Source organism: Meles meles, chromosome 10 (assembly GCF_922984935.1).
Source record: "Meles meles chromosome 10, mMelMel3.1 paternal haplotype, whole genome shotgun sequence".
NCBI lineage: Eukaryota > Metazoa > Chordata > Mammalia > Carnivora > Mustelidae > Meles > Meles meles.
In genome coordinates, this window is record NC_060075.1 from 86,598,047 (window position 1) to 86,618,530 (window position 20,484).

The 20,484-nt window shown below is 36.2% G+C and overlaps 1 protein-coding gene across 2 annotated transcripts in view; it reads right to left on the bottom strand.

Moving 5' to 3' along the window:
- The window catches only part of PTPN12 (protein tyrosine phosphatase non-receptor type 12), a 90,116-nt gene that overhangs the window by 46,029 nt on the left and 23,603 nt on the right, over positions 1-20,484 (bottom strand). For both annotated transcript variants that reach the window (XM_046021220.1, XM_046021219.1), the window contains exon 2: positions 4,814-4,922. In XM_046021220.1, the coding sequence (XP_045877176.1) occupies positions 4,814-4,922 (109 nt within the window). The remainder of the gene's footprint in view (positions 1-4,813; positions 4,923-20,484) is intronic.

A 20,484-nucleotide genomic window follows, 5' to 3' on the forward strand; every position in this document is an offset into this window, starting at 1 on the left:
AAAATTAAGAGGTCAGGAAAACAAAAACAAAAACAAAAAAACCCTTGTATTTACGGTCCAATGATTTCTAACAGGGGTACCAAGGCAATTCAATGGAGAAAGGACAGTCTTTTCAACAAATGGTATTAGAACAACCCTACATACACAGATTATTTCAGAAAATTAACTGAAAATGGATTACAGACCTAAATGTAAAAGCTAAAGCTACAATACTTTTGGAAGAAAAATAAGAAAACAGAGAAAATCTTTGTGATCTTGGATTAGGCAGAGTTCACGGACAGGGTATCAAAAGCATGATCCATAAAACTGAAAAACTGTAAAAGCTTGCACATTTTAAAAGATACCTTAAGAAAATGAAAAGATAAGCCATAAACAGGGAGGAAAAAATTTTCAAACCATATATGTAAAGAAAGACTTGTATCTGGGATAGCTAAAGAACTTTTAACAACTCAGTAGGATTTTTAAAGATTTTTATTTATTTATTTGACAGAGTTCACAAGTAGGCAGAAAGGCAGGCAGAGAGAGGCAGAAGCAGACTCCCTGCTGAGCAGAGAGCCTGATATGGAGCTTGATCCCAGGACCCTGGGATCATGACCTGAGCTGAAGGCAGAGGCTTTAACCCACTGAGCCACCCAGGTGCCCAGGATTTTTTTTTAAAGATTTTATTTATTTGAGAGAGACAGAGAACACAAGCAGGGAGGCGAGGCAGAAGCAGGCTCCCTGCCAAGCAGGGAGCCCGATGTGGAGCTAGATCCCAGGATCCTGGGATCATGACCTGAGCTGGGGGCAGACACTTAACCGAGCTACCCCGGTGCCCCACAACTCAATAAAATTAAAAAAAACAACAACAACAACAACAAAAAACCCTAATGGAATTATAAAGAATTTGAAGAAACTTCACCGAAGAAGATATAAGTGGCTAACGGAACATGAAAAAATGCTCAACATCGTTAATCATTAGGAAAATGGACCTTAGAACCACAATGAGATACCTATATACATTCACTGTAATAGCTACACTCAAAAAGACTGAGTAAAAAGGAATATGGAGAAACTGGAACCCCTAGATATTGGTGGTGGGAAAGTAAATGGACACAGCTACTTTCAAAAACAGTGTAGCAGTTTCTTAAAAAGTTAAACATAAGCTACCACAGATCCAGAAATTCCATTCTGGAGTATCTATCTAAGAAAAAGAGAGCCATATGTCCACATAAAGATTTGTGTGTTAATGTTCATAGTATCATTATTCATAATGTTCATCAACCAGTGAATGGATAAACACGATGTGATATCCTTACAATGCAATACTGCTTAACAATAAAAAGGAATGAACTACTGAAAGATACTAAGACATGGATGAATCGCAAAAACATGCTTCACGAAAATCCAGACATAAAAGACTACATATTGTATACTTACATTTACATGAAATTTCCAGAATAGGAAAAGCTACAGACAGAAAGCATTAATGGTTGCCTAGGGCTAAGGACTATAAACTCGCATAAATGATCATTTGACGGCTAACAGAAATGCTCTAAAACTGCATCATGTCAATGGTTGCACAACTCTATATAAATTTAATAAAAATTATTGAATTGTATATTTAAAATGGGTAAATTTTATGGTATGTAAATTATACTTCAAAACTGTTTTAAAAAAATACTGTCTGGAAGCACTGGATATGCTAAACATGTAAAGGAAATTGACAACTTACTTTTTTCATATATATTATTTATTTATTTATTTGACACACACAGAGAGAGAGACAGTGAGAGAAGGAACACAAGCAGGGATAGTGGGAGAGAGGTAGGCTTCCCACTGAGCAGGGAGTCTGACATGAAGCTCGATCCCCGGACCCTGCTTTTATGACCTGAGCTGAAGTAGATGCTTAACAAGCGAGCCACCCAGGCACCCCAACTTATATTCTTTTTATGACAAAAAATAAATATACATCTCTAAGTCTAATTGCTTTTAATACAATTTTCCAAGTTAAAATGACTAGAAATTTATTGGAAACTGATTTATCAAACCTTAAATAACTTAAAAAGAAAAAAGACATTGCCAGTCTGACTATAGCACAATGATGAAGAACTCAGGATCTAGGGCAAGGCTTCTCAACCTCAACACTACTGACATTTTGGCCTTGTGTAATTCTTTGTTGGAGGAAGAGATACAGAAGGAAGACATACTAGCCTCCAATTAAAATTGTATCTCTTTTCTATGTTTCCAGAAAAGAGAATGTCTGTCTGTTTATCAATGCTGTTTCTTATTTCACTCGATCTTCTGGTAAATGGGAATATTTGGTAGTTACGATAATGAGAGTTAAGTAACTACACGAAGCTTGCTCTCACCATGTTTGCCAGTAATGAGGAGTCCCAATTAATTACCCTCATTCATGTGACTGTAGCCTCTGTATTACAGGCTGCAGTAGCATCCTTAGCCTCTACCCGCTAGATGCCAGTAGCAGCCTGCCATTCCATATCCCGGCTATGACAACCAAAATGTCTCCAGATACTGCTAACTGTCTCTTCTAGGGGCAAAATCACCCTAGTTGAGAACCAGTGCTCTGGACAGGAATTACCGGACTTTAAATTTTCATCTATTCTATTAGCTGCGTGTCAAGCTATTTAATTTCTCTCTCAGTTGCCCATCTGCAAAGTGGCATATACTAGTACTTACCATAAAGTTTTGTTGTGATGATTATGGCAAATAATCCATTTACTACAGAAACTCACAAACAATACAAATTAAGGTTTTTATGTATTAGAGGGCCAATTTTATAGCATACCACTGTACTTCTCCCCCTGTCACTATTTAAAATTGTCAAGCTTCCCTCTTCTAGTCTCAGCTTTCTCTACGTGCCTCATCCCCACTGTATTTTCCTCAATACCACTAAACACCATCTGAGACACCATAGAGGTTATTTGTATTTATTGCCCATTCCCCCTTGACTAGAATATAAATTCCACAAGGGCAGGGATTTTTGACAGTTTGTTCTCTGCTGCATCTCCAGCATACAGTATAATGCTAAAACCTTTCTGTAAAATGAATGAATAAAACACAACATATGAAAATAGAAAGCTGGAGCTGTTTAAGATTCATCTCCCCAGATGACAGAAAAAGAAGTAGAGAAACTGTCTCTTTAAGACTATGTGCATTAATTCCAGAGTACATTAAGAGTATGTTGAGATTATGCTGCTTAACAAAACTATCCAGAAACCCAGACGACCCACCATTCTGAGGGGGACTGGTAAGAAAGTGGAGTGTGTTTTCCAAAAGCTGAATGTGTAGATACTATGTGCTAGCTATAATCCTAAGCTTTTTAACATGCACATGTATTATTATTTCAATCTCCATTTTATAGATAAAGAAAAAAAGGCACAGAGAGGATAAGTTCAAAGTTAAATAAACAGCGGGTGGTAAAGCTAGGATTTGAACTTCCAGAGCCAAAACTCTTCACCAGTATACTACGTACACTTGCCACTTAGTAATTCTGCCAATACTGGATACCCAGTTTCCACAGATGAGAATAGAGTTGAACAACAAGAAAAAGATGAAGGATTAAATTTATGCAAAAAAGACAGTGAGAAAGAGAGGGACAAGGCAATTTGAAAGAAGGGTATCATGGAAGAAGACAATTTCAGAAACAGACACTAGTCAAGGGCACTGGCATCAAAACAGTTAACAGAAAGGAGTAAGCACTGAAAAAAGACTACAAAATCTGGAAGAAAGAAAGCCAATGGAAACTTTATCAAATTCATTTGAGAGAGAACAACCTTTAAAATTAATGAGATTTGTCAATTATATCTCAACTTAAGGCTGGGGAAAACAACAAATGAGAGTTGAGGGAACGGTACCATGGAATGTAGCTATTTCGAGACAGTAGAAGGAAAAGAAAAAGACTATTAGCATCTTTAAGAGATAGCATGTACAATGTAAAATTTTTATATAAAAACTTTATTGTTTATATTGTTTATAAAAATAATGTAAAGTTTTATATAAAAACATGCATACACTTAAGTATGCATGCTTTTTAAAAAAAAAAAAAAGACTTTATTACTTGACAGAGAGACACAGCGAGATAGGAACACAAGCAGGGGGAGTGGGAGAGGGAGAAGCAGGCTTCCTACTGAGCAGAGAGCCCAGTGCAGGGCTGGATCCCAGGACCCTGGATTCACGACCCAAGCCAAAGGCAGATGCTTAATGACTGAGCCACCCAGGCACCCCAAATATGCATGCTTTTAGAGTTAAAGGTATTCTGCAAAAAACCATGCTTTTTAAAAATATAATTACATTATTATAATATAATGGTATCAGTCTAAAGTATACTCTCCGAGACACATATTCAGACTACTGAGAAGGCAGGTAAGCAGGCACGAATCACCTATGGTTCATTTTTTCATGCATAATTAATTAATTAAGGTTCTACTTGTGAACAGATAAGAATTAATACTTTTAGCATTTTATAAAATCTATTCCATTATATTTACTGAATTATCTATTTTATTTTAACAAAATACCTTATTTGAACAGGGAGTGCACAAAAGACATTCCTACTTGGATTTTTTTTGTTGTTGTTTAAAAGTAACTTAGTATCAGTAATCTTGACACTTAAAGAAAAAAGTAAACAATAAAAACTACTTTCAGAAGGACAACGAAGCACAATTATAAGCTATCTTATAGTGTACTTTAAACAGAGAAGTTAATTACTAACTCCTTTACAGTCAGACTCATTAGGAAGAATAAAACTAGTTTAGGTTACAAGCTGCTAATGAACATTTTCAATCGTCCTATTAGGGCATTTCAAACTTACATGGCAGTATGTCCTTATATCTGTTCTTTTTAACATTTTCTTCTTTTTCTCCAGTAGCTGTGGGATAAATCTTTTCTGTTCTATATTTGGTAGACAATCTTCTTAATCGCTTAAAATATAAACAAAAAAATTCAAGTTTATAAAAACAGTATTTTCAAAATTGTAACGATTTATAAAATAGCTCTGTATTGAATTTAGCTAACCCCAATTCCTTACAACTCATTTTCCTGTTTTTCTAAGCTCACAGTATCTCCCTATCCCTTAATAATTAACCCCAAGGATAATTTTTTTAACCCTAAAACACAAGATTAATTTTCCAAGTAGCATTGAAAGGGGACACTAAAAGTAAGCAATTTTATTTAAAGAAATCATTAATAAGTTGAGTCCGAATATTTAACTCAGTCCTTAACTTACTCAAGTAATCTCTATGTTTAACTATGGGTCACTAAAACCAAGTAAATCATGCCTAAAAGATTATGCACAAGTTTCTTTATTCCTTCTCTCAATAAACCTTGGGCACCCATGATGTGCCAGGCTCCTTCCAAGGCATAAGCTAATAATTACTTATAAGACACTGCAAAACAAAGTTCTTTCATATTGAATTGGAAATGTCCAACAAAGACCAATTCTGCTTATTCACTGCATTACAGAAGTGGTTTGTGAGTTAGTGACAAATTCTTACCACATATGGCAGTAGGGATGTTCTTTGGGCTGGAATATTTCTGTGTGTCAGTAATACACTTCCTGCTTTCAGAAGCAGTGAAAGTCAGCATTGTGAATTGTTTAAATTCACTACTCAACTACATTGCTGAAATTTAATTTCAAAGGAGCCTACTTTCTTCCAAGCTTAAAGACATATTGAAGGCATTCCGGTTTTACTATTCAACAAATTATTGAATACAAATGAAATGAACAAAAAGTCTGGTAACATTTAACTTTTTCACCATTTTACTTTTGCTACTTGTGATGCTGATGTTTAAGCAAAAGAACTTTAAAAAAAAAATCACAGAACTTATTTAAGATTCTTAACTTACTATTGTTATGATATACTTCAATATACAGCACTTGAAATAATCTTATAAGCAGACAATTTTACACAGAATAGTGAATCTTTTTTCTTTGAAAAACTACTAAATTTTATAATGACAATAATAGAGACCTAAAACAGAAATGCACATTTTTTTTTTCAGTAAGAAAAAAGACTTATTAGAATCTTGTTCTGCCTTGGCACAATGCTGAAATTAAATTGCCCACATTTATGATGCTATTTTCTATGGTAATAAGGTTCTCAAAAGTAGGTTAGGGGAAAAAAAACTGCATTTAAAAGTAGATGGGATGTGGGAGGGTGTGGGAAAACCAAAACTTCAATACAACGCTGGTAGAAGAGAACACTAACATAAGCCCTAAGGAGGGTAATTTGACAATTGCAAATACACATAACCCCTTAACCCAGCAAGTGTATTTCTAAAAATTTATCCTCTAAATGGCACATATGAAATGACATATTATGCACAAAATTATTTACTGCAGCATTGTTAAAACAGCAAGACTGCAAATAAAAGTCTATTAATAGAGGACTTGCTAAATAGATTTGTTTCATTCATACAATTAAATATCATATAATTGAAAACAAGGAAGCTCTTTATATACAGTGATATGGAAATGCCTCAAAATACATACTAAGTGTAAAAAGCAGGGCACACAATAGTGTATATAATACACTACCACTGGTGTTAAGAATAAAAATATATTTGCACTTCCTTGTACATGTGCATAAAATATCTCTGGGAAAGGAACTGAAAGGGTTGTTATTATGAGTGAAGAACAGAAATGAATAGCTATAGGAAATGAATGGGAAAGAAACATAACTATATGTTATTTCCTACCTATTAGAGTATATGAATATTTTGCCTATTCAAAAAATTAAATGCTAAAGGGGCACCTCACTGTTTCAGTTGAAGGAGTGCAGCTCGTGATCTCAGGGTCATGAATTTGAGCCCCATGTTGGGTGTAGAGATTAGTTAAATAAAAACGTAAAAAAAAAAAGATTTAAAAAATTAAATGCTGGGGTGCCTGGGTGGCTCAGTGGGTTGAGCCTCTGCCTTCGGCTCAGGTCATGATCTCAGGGTCCTGGGATCGGGCCCCGCATCGTCAGCAGGAAGCCTGCTTCTCCCCTCTCTCTCTGCCTGCCTCTCTGCCTACTTGTGATCTCTCGCTAAAAAAAAAAAAAAAAAAAAAAAAAAAAAAAAAAAAAAAAAAAAAAAATAAAGGAAAATAGAAAAGATTACTCATGATTTTCTTAATCCATATTAACAAACACCCTCCCAGTTATACACATAAACATCTTACATATTTAATTACAATCTCTATTTTTTTGCTCAAAGATTTTAATTTTCAGCTATTTATAGTATCTTAATGTATTACAAAATATTGTGACTGACTTACAGAAGTTTATCAAGGAATTAGGTAAAAATCATTGAAAATAAATGTATATAACTACAAAGAAAAGGGAAGAGGGGATGAATTTAATTGTAAAATGTTAATGCACTTCTGAAATACCTGCAATCACTCCAATCATTTCTTTTTTTACATGATGAATTATGTTGATTGAAAAATGGGCAAAATAAATTTTTATGTGGAATGACTACATTTTTCAAATAAACTTAAGAACACTATGGTGTACAAATAAACATCTCATTTGAGTTTGAATTTTTATATATACAGTTTTCTTAAAGCCCAGCACAGCATGGAATGCTTTCTACTTCAAGCTTCCAATGTCCTATTAAACTAAGTCTACATAAGTAGTATACTTAAAAAGTTTCATACTCATCAGCAATACTCATCTCTGGTGTAGTATAAATAAAACAAAGGTGGTCCATTAAACATGAAAACTTTGTACATTAAAAAAAAAAAATTCTACCCAAGTGTTTTAAAAAGATATCAAGTAGGGTCTTATTTCCTAACAAAACAAAACAAAATAAATCCAGCTTTACAGTTAGTTGCTTGAATTAAAATTCTGGATCTGCCACTTTCTAGCTGTATGACAATGAACATATTTAACCTGTATCATCTTCTATAATATGAGGATAATACCCACACTCAGTAAACAAGCCTCCAAATCTTATCCATCTTTTAAGTCCCAGCTCCTTCCAAGTTTCTTTTTTTTTTTTTTTAAAGATTTTATTTATTTGACAGAGAGAGAGAGAGATCACAAGTAGGCAGAGAGGCAGGCAGAGAGAGAGGGGGAAGCAGGCTCCGTGCTGAGCAGAGTGCCCCATGCGGGGCTCGATCCCAGGACCCTGAGATCATGACCTGAGCAGAAGGCAGAGGCTTAACCCACTGAGCCACCCAGGTGCCCCTCCTTCAAAGTTTCTTAAGCCTCTCATGCAAAAGTATTCTTTCCCTTTTGAATTCTTAGATTTTATATGCCCTCTTAAAACACCATTTCTTTCTCTTTATGATAAATACATAAAGAGACTACATCGTATTTACCAACTAAACTGTAAGCTCCATGAGTATAAGATTATAATCAGATTAGTATTTGTAATATCCTGTACCCCAGAACATATTAACTGCTTGTACATTAAATACATTAATCTTAGAATAAGATTTGAATGCTGGTCTAAACAAAAGATTTTGTTCTTTTAATACATCAAAGTTAACGTCCAAATACTGCTAGAAGTAGAGGTAGCACCAAAGCTCATATAACTATATGAAATGGAAGTGTCTACACGTAATTTCATTTTAACTTCCTGCCCACGAATTCCATTGTCTCTAGGTGAAATTAATTACTAGGAAATTAATTAATTGAGAAATGCTGTAAAATACTAAGGAATCTTATTCATAAATATACCGCCTGTGACAGACTGTGTGAAAACAGCACTGAACTAAAACACCAATAAAGTAATTCATCTATTGGGACACCTGGATGGCTCAGTCGTTAAGTGTCGGCCTTCAGGTCAGGTCATCATCCCAGGGTCTTGGGATTGAGCCCCACATGGGGCTCCCTCTCCACTTCCCCTGCCTGTGTTCCCTCTCTTACTGTGCCTCTGTCAAATAAATAAATAAAATCTTTAAAAAATTAAGTTTAACATAATTATTTAATATAATCCTAAGCAAGAAAGTACTCTGAATCATTTACTATCCTAACTAGGCAAATTGTAGCCAAACAGTATTATTTACATGAACTTTTAAATACCATATCCTGTTATCATATGGTTTTTTTTTTAACATGCAAACAAAACAAAAACACTAAGATTTTCAACTGTCTACCCTTAACCATCTTGAGAAAGTGACATAATAAATTCTTTTAAATAATTTCTTATCTCAGAGTTACTGTCTTAAAAGGTAAATCTGATCATTTTTAGTCCCTCACTTAAAAATCTTCTACTGGGTCCATCACCTCCAAGATAAACTACCAATTCTTTGTTTAATTATAACATTCTGAATGCTGCCTATTCAATTTCCTAGCTTCATTTCGTAACACTCTCTTACTTAAGAATCTGATGCTTCAGCCACATAGAATCACTTACCACCACCATCACAAGCAATCCTCCACCCCCTCAACATCACAGTTTGACAATTTTTACCCTTGCTAGTGAGTTAACAGTAGAACCCTGGCTAAAGTGTTACTTCCTTTGTGAAGCTTTCTTGACCCTTCCCTTAACGGTTCCTCAGCCCCCAGCGCGGAAGAGTCCGAACACATTGCTGTATTACAGCTCATGAGATTTCAATCTTGCCGGTCTCATCTACTTAACTATAAAGGCACAGGCAAGATTATCTTACTAGACTTGACAGACCAAGATCTAATGCAAATCGCATTAACAATGGGTGAATTCATTAACTTATTGAGCTTTCTCAGACAATTCATACAGTATGTCTCTAATACATTAGAATTTTTGAGGCAAATAAAAACAAAGTTTAATATTCAATTGTTTTAGGGGTGCCTGGGTGGCTCAGTGGGTTAAAGCCTCTGCCTTCAGCTCAGGTCATGGTCCCAGGGTCCTGGGATCAAGCCCCGCATCGGGCTCTCTGCTCAGCGGGGAGCCTGCTTCCCTTTCTACTTGTGATCTTTGTCTGTCAAATGAATAAATAAAATCTTTAAAAAAAAATCTTTAATATTCACTTGTTTTAAAGTTCCAAATTATTTACTTCTTAAAACTCAAAAGTTTTATTCCCTTAATCCTAAAGCAATAAACTGATTCTCAAAAGCTTCTAAAAGTCACATGCAATGTAACTATCCTCTTTTAAGGTATCCATTTGTGTGTCAAGATTTGACTTTCTTAACAAGGTAGAACAGTTTCATTGTTTATCTATGGCTCTAAGCTAATAAAAATGTGTGTTGTGTGATGTTTGCTGAATCTCTCCAGAGCTGTCTACTGGATTGTCCACTGGGTGTCTCATGGGCATCACAAACATGTCCAAATAGCATTACCATTCAACAGCTGCTCTAGTCTAAAAGCTAGGAATCATCCTTGATTCCTTCCCTTTACCTTGCCTACAATATCCAGTGCATCAGTAAGCCGTATTAGCTCCACTTCTAAAATATATCAAATTCTCTTCATATTCACTGAATGCTTAGAATTCAGAATATGTTGAGATAAGTATTAAACTTAATTGGGTGGATTTTAAATCAGAACAACTAAGAAAACAATGGACACAAAAGTAATAGAGATGGATGGAACATAATTAAATACTGGAGCTCAAGACTTCTTATGCTGTTACCAGGCCACACACTACTGCCCCAAATTCCTCAATGTCAACACTTAAAAAACATATAAATTTCATAAGACAGTACTTTCAGTAAACATGCACACAAGAATATACAAATCAGAAAACTGTACTTTAAAGTGAAATAAAAATCAAATTATACTTTAAGCTTAAAGGTTATACTGTACCAAAATATAAGAATACCTAACCCATAAAATAGTAATGCATTTGCCACTGATCTGAAAAATTTCTGAGGCAATTACTGGAGAATCCATCTGAATTTTATTTTATTTAAAAAAATTTTTTTTTTTAAATTTTATTTATCTATTTGACAGATCACAAGTAGGCAGAGAGGCAGGCAGAGAGAGAGACAGAGAGGAAGAAGAAGCATGCTCCCTGCTTAGCAGAGAGCCCAATACGGGACTCGATCCCAGGACCTTGAGATCATGACCTGAGCCGAAGGCAGAGGCTTAACCACAGGCACCCTAAAAAAATTTTTTTTAAGATTTTGTCAGAGAGAGAGCACAAGCAAGGGGAGCAGCAGGCAGAGCAGGCAGAGGGAGAAGCAGGCTTCCTGCTGAGTAGGGAGACCCATGCAGGACTCTATACCAGCACCCCAGGATCATGACCTTAGCTGACGGCAGACGCTTAACCGACTGAGTCACCCAGGCATCCCTATTTCTTAAATTTTTTAAAAAAAGACTTTATCAGAGAGAGAGAGAGAGAGAGCGAGCGCACACGCAGGGAGAGCAGAAGGCAGAGGGAGAAGCAGGCTCCCTGCTGAGCGAGGACCACCCCCCCCACCCCATGTAGGACTTGATCCCAGGACCCTGGGATCATTACCTGAGCCGAAAAGTGGACACTTAACTGAGTCACACAGGTATCCCTATTTTTAAATTTTTTTTAGAGGGAGCAAGTGAGAGCGAACATATGTGTGGGTGGGGGTGGGAAGAGAAGAGGGAGAGAGTATCTCAAGCAGACTCCTGGCTGAGTGTGGGGCTCGATCTCACGATCCCAAGAACCCTAAGATCATGACCTGAGCTGAAATCAAGAGTCAGACACTTAACCAACTGAGTCACCCAGGTGCCCCGAATCCATCTGAAAATTTTTTTAAAAGATTTATTTATTTATTCGACAGAGAGAGAGAGAGAGAGGAGATCACAAGTAGGCAGAGAGGCAGGCAGAGAAAGGGAAGCACGCTCCCTGCTGAGCAAAGAGCCTGATGCGGGGCTCGATCCCAGGACCCTGAGATCACGACCTGAGCCAAAGGCAGAGGCATAACCCACTGAGCCACCCAGGCATCCCTCCATCTGAATTTTAAAAGGGTGGGGACTTCACACACGTGTGGCACTAAGTAATAACTGTTAAATGAATAGATTCATCTGGTTTTATACCTGAAACGTAACCACCGTCTGTCACAAAAGCCACTCAACTGTAGTATTACTAATACTACTATAGAAGTTATATGATCATTAAGACAAAACAAATTTTTTAAAACCCCAAATATAAAGTAACAGCAACAATTAGTAAAATCAGAGTCTAATTTCCACCAAAAGTATACTATCTCTAACTAGCTTTACAAACCTATTTATATAAAAATATGCATATCTGTAATACCCATTACAAGCAATCAAAACAACCAAAGGGTCTTTAAACTATATAACTGCAACATCTACCTTTAACTGCAAAACATGCAACTCTGCCTTTCAAAATGCATCTTCCTATTCTTTGTTCACACTTTACCTACTGCTATACAACAGACTAACTTGTCTGCCATTCTTCTTCGGAGAGCAAGCTGTGTGTTCTTACTTGAAGTTAAGTCAGGACTAATGGCCAAAGGACATATTTTTAAGTAGGGCCAATCATATGAGTCTTTGGGTAACAAAATGATTTTATTATTTATTCATATTGCCTTTAATACTTCAGTTATTTTCCTAATAGTATACAATCAAACAAACTCCTCACTTTCTTCTAGCTCACTACAGAAATCCTCTCACTAAAACATTTCCTGAGACTAGTCCTAGCACCAAACACAATCTTCCACTTCCTCCCAAAGTGCTTCCTCATCTCTACCCACAGCCCTTTATATTTACCTCTAATCTAGGACATACCCCAATGTTACTTACATATGCATATATACCATTAGAACACAAATTCCCTGAAAATGCAGACCATGTCTTCTATTAATATCAGCTACTACCAGCATAATCCATGACAAACAGTAGTGAGTTAATACACTGTTTAGGCCTTCTCTAGTGGTAATGTTCAGAGAAAATTAATACAAATCAGAATTGACCAGGATACTTAAGAAACAAATTTCTCTGCCCTCTTAACATTTTGTTAGTACTTCTCAGTGGGGCAGGTTTGAGTCAGAGGAGCTCGGGTTCAATTCCTAGTTCCATCAACTATTAGCAAAGGAGATCTCTTCAACATAGCGGTTTTGAAAATTCTCTCTGAAGGGGTAGCAATAGACCTTAATTTTGAGAACTTTTTTTTTTTTTTTAAGATTTTATTTATTTATTTGACACAGAGAGATCACAAGTAGGCAGAGAGGCAGGCAGAGAGAGAGGAGGAAGCAGGGTCCCCGCGGAGCAGAGAGCCCGATGCGGGGCTCGATCCCAGGACCCTGAGACCATGACCCGAGCCGAAGGCAGCGGCTCAATCCACTGAGCCACCCAGGCTTGTCTTTGTTTTTTAAAGATTTATTTATTTGAGAGAAAGAGAGCGTACGCATGTGCGAGCGTGTGACCACAATGGGGGCAAGTGGGGGGGTAGAGGGCGAGAAACTCAAGTAGACTCCATGAGCACAGAACGTGACACAAGGCTTTATCCCCCCACCTGGAGATCATGGCCTCAGTGGAATTCAAGAGTGAGATGCTTAATGGACTGAGTCACCTAGGCGCCCCTTGACAACTTGTTTTAGAATAAAACTTTGTACTATATACTTTGTATTTAAAAATAATAACTCAGAAAAGCATAAAAACTAAAAGGAAAAAAGGTTATAAAAAATTCACAAGTCTATAATCATTTTTTGTTTGTGGGGTTTTTTGCACAGCCTATTCAACAAGCAATACTTCCTTAAAGGAAAGGTTCCTGGGGGCACCTGGGTGGCTCAGTGGGTTAAGCCGCTGCCTTTGGCTCAGATCATGATCTCAGGGTCCTGGGATCGAGCCCCACATTGGGTTCTCTACTCAGCAGGGAGCCTGCATCCCCCTCTCTCTCTGCCTGCCTCTCTACTTGTGATCTCTCTCTCTCTCTCTGTCAAATAAATAAATAAAACCTTTAAAAAAAAAAAAAAAAAAAAAAGGAAAGGTTCCTGTTCTTGGATCGGAAAAGAAAATACAGCGCTTTCTCAAGATCAAAATAAGTCAAGAAGATGTAATGAAAATTTATCCTCTGTCTACCTGCAAGTTATATTCTTATGGAAATAAAGTAGAACTTCCTTTGAGTTAAGAGGATACTAAAATTGTTTTGTTATATATCTTAATTTTATTGAAATGAAGATATTTAATACTTTAACAAATGGCAAAGAAAAGTGTTCCTAGATTTGATTAATTTGTTTCCACACATAGGTTCTCACCTTTTCATTCATTCCTTCTTCATCATCCTTTATTTATCTAATGCTCCTCTAGTCATTTAACTCATGAAACCACTGGTTCTACATTTTGCAGGTTAATTCAAATTCAAATATTTTGTCCCACTGTCTCCAAAGCAAACTGCTCAGAAATTCCAGAATTTGGGTAGTAAATCTATGGCTCCTGACCATGATCTGGTGATGTGTCCTGATTTAACAAAACACTGTCATTAAGCCCCTGTTACCCTTTTGTTTCCAAAGGGGAATACCCTACCAAGCCCAGGCTCTCAAAGTATTCCAAAGCAATCTGTCACCAATCTCATTATTTCATAACATAGACTATAAACATACTATAAAACTGAGAATACAGAGTTCCAGCTTTAACACATTAAGCCACTATAACGTCAACTGTCCAACTAAAAAATTAAGGACGATCCCCAAATTAATAGCATGGCTGCAGAATTCCTGTTCGTCTTTGCAAAAACAAATATAGCACAGGAAGAGTGACCTTAGCAGTTTAAGAGTTCAATACGTATTTACCACTATATGGAAATAAATTATTTTTTGCTCAGCCAGACTGCCACAAAGCTGTGGTCAGTAGACCACAGTTCTAAAGAGAAACCTGCACTTACTGGTGAATCATTAACTCCCAAACCCCTTAAAAATTTCAATCTTCTCTTTACCAATTCTACTGAAACTAGTTTTATGAAGTTACTAATAATCTCCAGATAGCATCAAAGTCTCAAAGCCTCAATTTCTATATTTAAAACAGATGATCTCCCCTTTTGAAATTCCCTTCTTAGATTCTATCAAAAATGGTCTCTTGATTCTCCTCTTACCCTCCTAATTAGTCTTTTTTGCCTCCTCTGCTTCCCAACCCTATAATATTGTGTTTTCTATGGAACTATTCTCTCCTTAGACTTCATCTTTTAGCAAGTTTATCCCCTACCCATTGTGACTTTAGCCAAGTACATTTATGGCGATTTCAGAATCTCTATTTCCATATTCTAGTTCCATATTCAAATGGCTTACTGAACATCCCTGAACATCCCCAACAGCAATTTAAACCTAACTAGATAAAAAGAAACCTCCCTGATTTTTCAAATGATTCTATGTCTCTTTTTCATGGCGCCTCTGCCCTCCTTATCCATTCAGGCTTATTTAAGACCTCCTGGTAGTTTTGGCCTTTTCCCTCTTATCCCACTTGCTTCCTCTTACACCTAATCGTTTTCAAGTTCTAGTGAGTGTACCTCAGTAAACAACTCCCAAACCTGGCCCCTTACATTCCAGTCCCGCCACCAATGAAGACAGAAAGCTATTTTAATATAGGATATAGGTAAGTTAATTTTCTTTGCTTTAATTACAATGTCCTTTTGATTAAAAATGAAAAGATTTAAGAAACACTTTGAATGAGGGAAAAGAACAAACTTGGTGGGTGTAACAATATAAATATTATAAATAAATGAGTAATTTATTTATGTAATAATTATCTTTTTTTTAAAGATTTTATTTATTTATTTGACACACAGAGAAATCACAAGTAGGCAGAGAGGCAGGCAGAGAGAGAGGGAGAAAGCAGGCTCTCCGCTGAGCAGAGAGCCCGATGCGGGACGCAATCCCAGGACCCTGAGATCATGACTCAAGCTAAAGGCAGAGGCTTAACCCACTGAGCCACCCAGGTGCCCTGTAAAATTATTTTTAATATGATAATTAAACTAATTAATATAAATCAAGGAGTAAAGACAGAAGAAATCCATTTATTAAACCATGCATGTAAAGCACCAAACATAGCACCTACCAAACAGCATGTCTTTAAATACAGAAAAATTGATGAGCGTGTAAGATTTACTAATAGGTGAGGAATTTAAGGGAAAATTTTATTTTATTTTATTTTTTTTGAAGATTTTATTTATTTATTTGACAGAGATCACAGTAGGCAGAGAGGCAGGCAGAGAGAGAGGGAGAAGCAGGCTCCCTGATAAGAGAGAGCCCGATGTGGGGCTCCATCCCAGAACCCTGGGATCATGACTTGAGCTGAAGGCAGAGGCTTTAACCCATTGAGCCACCCAGGAGCCCCTTAAGGGAAAATTTTAATTAGCTGCCTCAGATTATCCGAATTGGAAAACACCAAATTACCTTTATCTATATACTCAAATGCTGCCAAAGTTTTGTTCTTAAAGAGCATTTTAATCCTCTTCTATGTGTACCCTAAGATTTGATGCCATACTCGGAGTAGGATACTTGAGACCACAATGATTATTAGCAGCTCTAGTTCCTCTCTAAAAAACTTAGAAAACTTAGAAAACTTAGAAAGCAATTTTTAACTGTATACTGCAAGTCTACTTAGGCCCATTAAACAAAATAAATCATAAGCCAAAATCTAAAATGGTACAAAACAAACTGTGATTGATGTTCTCTCTAATCCTTCCACAATCAGTCTATACAGAGACAACACAAGTCCAAATTGTTATATATATCCAAAGGCTTGCAAATTACCTGGCAAATCAGAATAAGTCTACAAGCCACACATTTGCACCTTTCCATTTCAACTTCCCAAGTCTAGTTAAATACATAAGGCATTACTATTAAGAAATCTGCTTGCCAATTTTCCAATGAATGCACAAAAACACTCTTTGTTTAATAAAAGGTATTTGTTTTGAGATATAAAAAATTAAGTGTAATAAATGATCTCCTTGAACACAATCATTACCACTTTTCTAAAAGGAGTGACCAAGTAGAGATAAAGTCATGCTAGGTTATCAAACTTTTGTCTGTAGAATTAGGTTTTAATCCTAATAGAAACACCGTTTGGCAATTCCTCAATAGGTTAAATATAGAGTTACAAGCCAGGAACTCCACTCCTAGGTATAAACCCAAGAGAATTAAAAATATGTGTCCACACAAAAACTTATACACAAATGTTCATAGCAGCATTATTCATAAGTGCCAAAAAATGGAAACACCCCAATTGTCTATCAACTGATGAATGAATAAACAAAATATGGCCTATTCATACAGTGGGCTATTGTTCAGTGATAAAAAGGAATGAAGTACTGATAACATACTTAACAGATGAATCCTGAAAATGTTATACTATGTAAAATACACAAAAAGTTTATCTTATACGATTCCATTTATATGAAATGTCCACACTAGAAAAATCAAGAGGCAAAAAGTAGATTAGTAGTTACCTCGGTATTGTGAAAAGGGAGAAATAAGGTGTTACTGGTAATGGGTTGGGGTTTCTCTTGGTGATGAAATGTTCCAAAACTAGATAGTGATGAAAGATGTACAGCTTTGTGAGGTTCACTAAAAACCACTGAAACGTATATTTCAAAGAGGTGAATTTTATGGTATAAATGAATTAATCTCAATACATGTGAATGTACCTCAAAAAGCTGTTACAAAAAAATCCTTAAACGGAGGTTAGGTCATATTGTTAACAGTAATTGTTGACAGCATCAGAGCACGCTAACCAAGGCATCCAGTTCCAACCAGTAATAAAGAATATCCATCCTCTTCAAAATGGGTATTACTAAGCTCCTGTTCTTTACTGTAGACTTTCTCATTAGAATATTAATTTGACAGGGTCAAACATAACAACAATGCAGAATTCGAATGAAAAAGGAGTAACACGAAGAAAGTACAAACAAACAATTAGGTCTACTAGAAACTTTGGCCAGTGAACTTACAGTATGTAACTTTTTCAGGAAAAGTTAGTAAGTACGATGAGTAAGAAAGATAAAAAATATAGGTTTTAACATAACCTGATGTCCAAACTGAACTAATGAACTTAGACAACTAACCTAGAAGACTAGATATTTAAGAGGAAAAGAGGAAACAGAAAATGCTGAGGGAAAATGCTAAGCTACCTAAAATGAGGGTTAAAATCTAAATGCTATCACTTTTGTAACTCTAACCCAAGACAGGAAAGAAGACTAAAATCAAAGAATTAAACCCAAACCTGGCAATTAAGCAAATATGTGATCTTAAAGCTTCTGTATATTTCTCTGAGGAAACAAACTGGACGTTATTTTCGATACCAAACATTCAGATTCCTTGCAAATAGTATTTCATTCCGGCATTATTTTAGCCTTAATCCTGAAAGGCCAGATAATGAATATATGCACCCCAAGTTACTTATGGCATTAGTTTGTCTTCAAATTTCTCTTTGTAATAATGATAAAGCTCCTCTTTCTTCCAACATGTAAAATCAAACAAAAATGATTTGTTTAATGCAATACCTAAAATAAAAATACAAACTTATGGGGCACCTGGGTGTCTCAGTCAGTTAAGTGTCCAATGCATGATTTTGACTCAGGTCATCATCTCTTGGGGTCTTGGGATCAAGCCCCATGGTGGGTTCTATGCTCAGCAGGAAGTCTATTTGAAATTCTCTCTCCCACTCCTGCTACTCTCCCCCAATCATGCATGGTATCTCACAAGCACGCTCTCATTCTTTCTCTCTTGTTCTCTCTCTCAAATAAATAGATAAATCTTAAAAATATACAAACCTATGATATAGAGGAAATACATAACTAAAAAGAACTTACAAGTATCATCTAGAATGGGTGTCTTACCTTTTAAGGCAAATGCAATCAAAACACAATGACATATCATCTCACATCCATTACAATGGCTACTACCAAAAAGTTATAAAATAGGGGCGCCTGGGTGGCTCAGTGGGTTAAGCCTCTGCCTTCAGCTCAGGTCATGATCTCAGGGTCCTGGGATCGAGCCCCGTATCGGGCTCTCTGCTTGGCAGGGAGCCTGCTTCCTCCCCTCTCTGGCTGCTGCTCTGCCTACTTGTAATCTCTCTCTCTCTCTCTCTCTCTCAATCTGTAAAAAAAAAGAAAAAAAAATTAAAAAAAAAAAAAGTTATAAAATAAGCCAAAGTTTTAAATAAAAGATGCAGCATTTTGACAGCTTTTCAAACTGTGGTCAAAGTCACTGAAGAGAATATACTAATATATTCACCAGAAGAAACTTTACTGAGACAAGCATAAGGTATGTCAATTGTAAAGCAGTCTTGAGAAGAAAATGATAAATAACTGAAACTTCAGCTGATCTTAAGAAAACTAAACTAGAAATATGATGCCACATAACTATTCTGTATGATGAGAGCATGTGAAAATGAATCATGGGGCACCTGGGTGGCCCAGTGGGTTAAGCCTCTGCCTTCAGCTCAGGTCATGATCTCAGAGTCCTGAGATCGAGCCCTGCACTGGGCTCTCTGCTCAGCGGGGAGCCTGCTTCCCCCTCTCTCTCTGCCTGCCTCTCTGTCTACTTGTGATTTCTCTCTGTCAAATAAATAAATAAAATCTTAAAAAAAAATTAGATAGTTCGCCTCTACTCTTAAATGTTTGAACAGTTACAATTTTCAAAAAACATCTACTTTTTCAGTTTGCTGACATACCGGATTCAGACACTTAGAAAAGAAAGAGTGATACTCAATTACCACCTTCATGAGGATGACTGATTCCACGTAATTTTCTCCTAATCTAACCTATGTGCCAGGTTTTCTCTTAGATGCTAAAGCTACAGTGATAAACAGGACAAAATCCTGACTTCATGTAGCATACGGTCCAAAAGTACACCCTGGCTGTACAGCATTTATCATTTCTGTCTTTTATATCCATCATTCATTTACATGGTTTAGCCCATCACTACCACAGCTGCTGCCAACCAAGATTATAATTCCGTCTGTGACAATTTTTTATATTTCTCGTTATTCCCTGACAGTGCCCAGTGTTTTCCATATATTATATATCAAATAAAGCACGGGAAGTCTTTTAGACATAATGGTAACAGATAAGCACATTCAGATCACATAGTCAATGAAATTGGCACCCTACTATCACAATTGTAACACATTTAGTTCAGATAATATAGTCTGTGTAACTGGAGAGTATATACTTAAACCCCTTTTATTATATTACCTATAATGCCACCAAGGAAAGCTTCAATCTTCTATTACCAGGGGAAGGTATGCAAAATAAATGGGTCACATAATACACACATATAAAAAAAAAACCATCAATATATCCTTAGGAGGTAAGGCATATTTGTATGTATCTTATGTATATACATACACACTTAAAATTTAAACATGTAATACATTAAATTTAATATTTTAAAATTTATACAAGCAATACATGCAGATGCTAAAACATTTAAACCATACTGACAAGTTGTGTCATGTATTTCCAAGACCACCCTCAGGTTCAATGACGACAGGTCATATGATCATATATACAGTCATTCACAGCTATGATTTATTACAGCTAAAGGATACAAAGCCAAAGCAGCAAAGGAAAAGATGCATAAAGCAAAGTCCAGAAGAAACTAGGGATAAGCTTTCAAGAGTCCTCTCCTAATGGAGTCACAT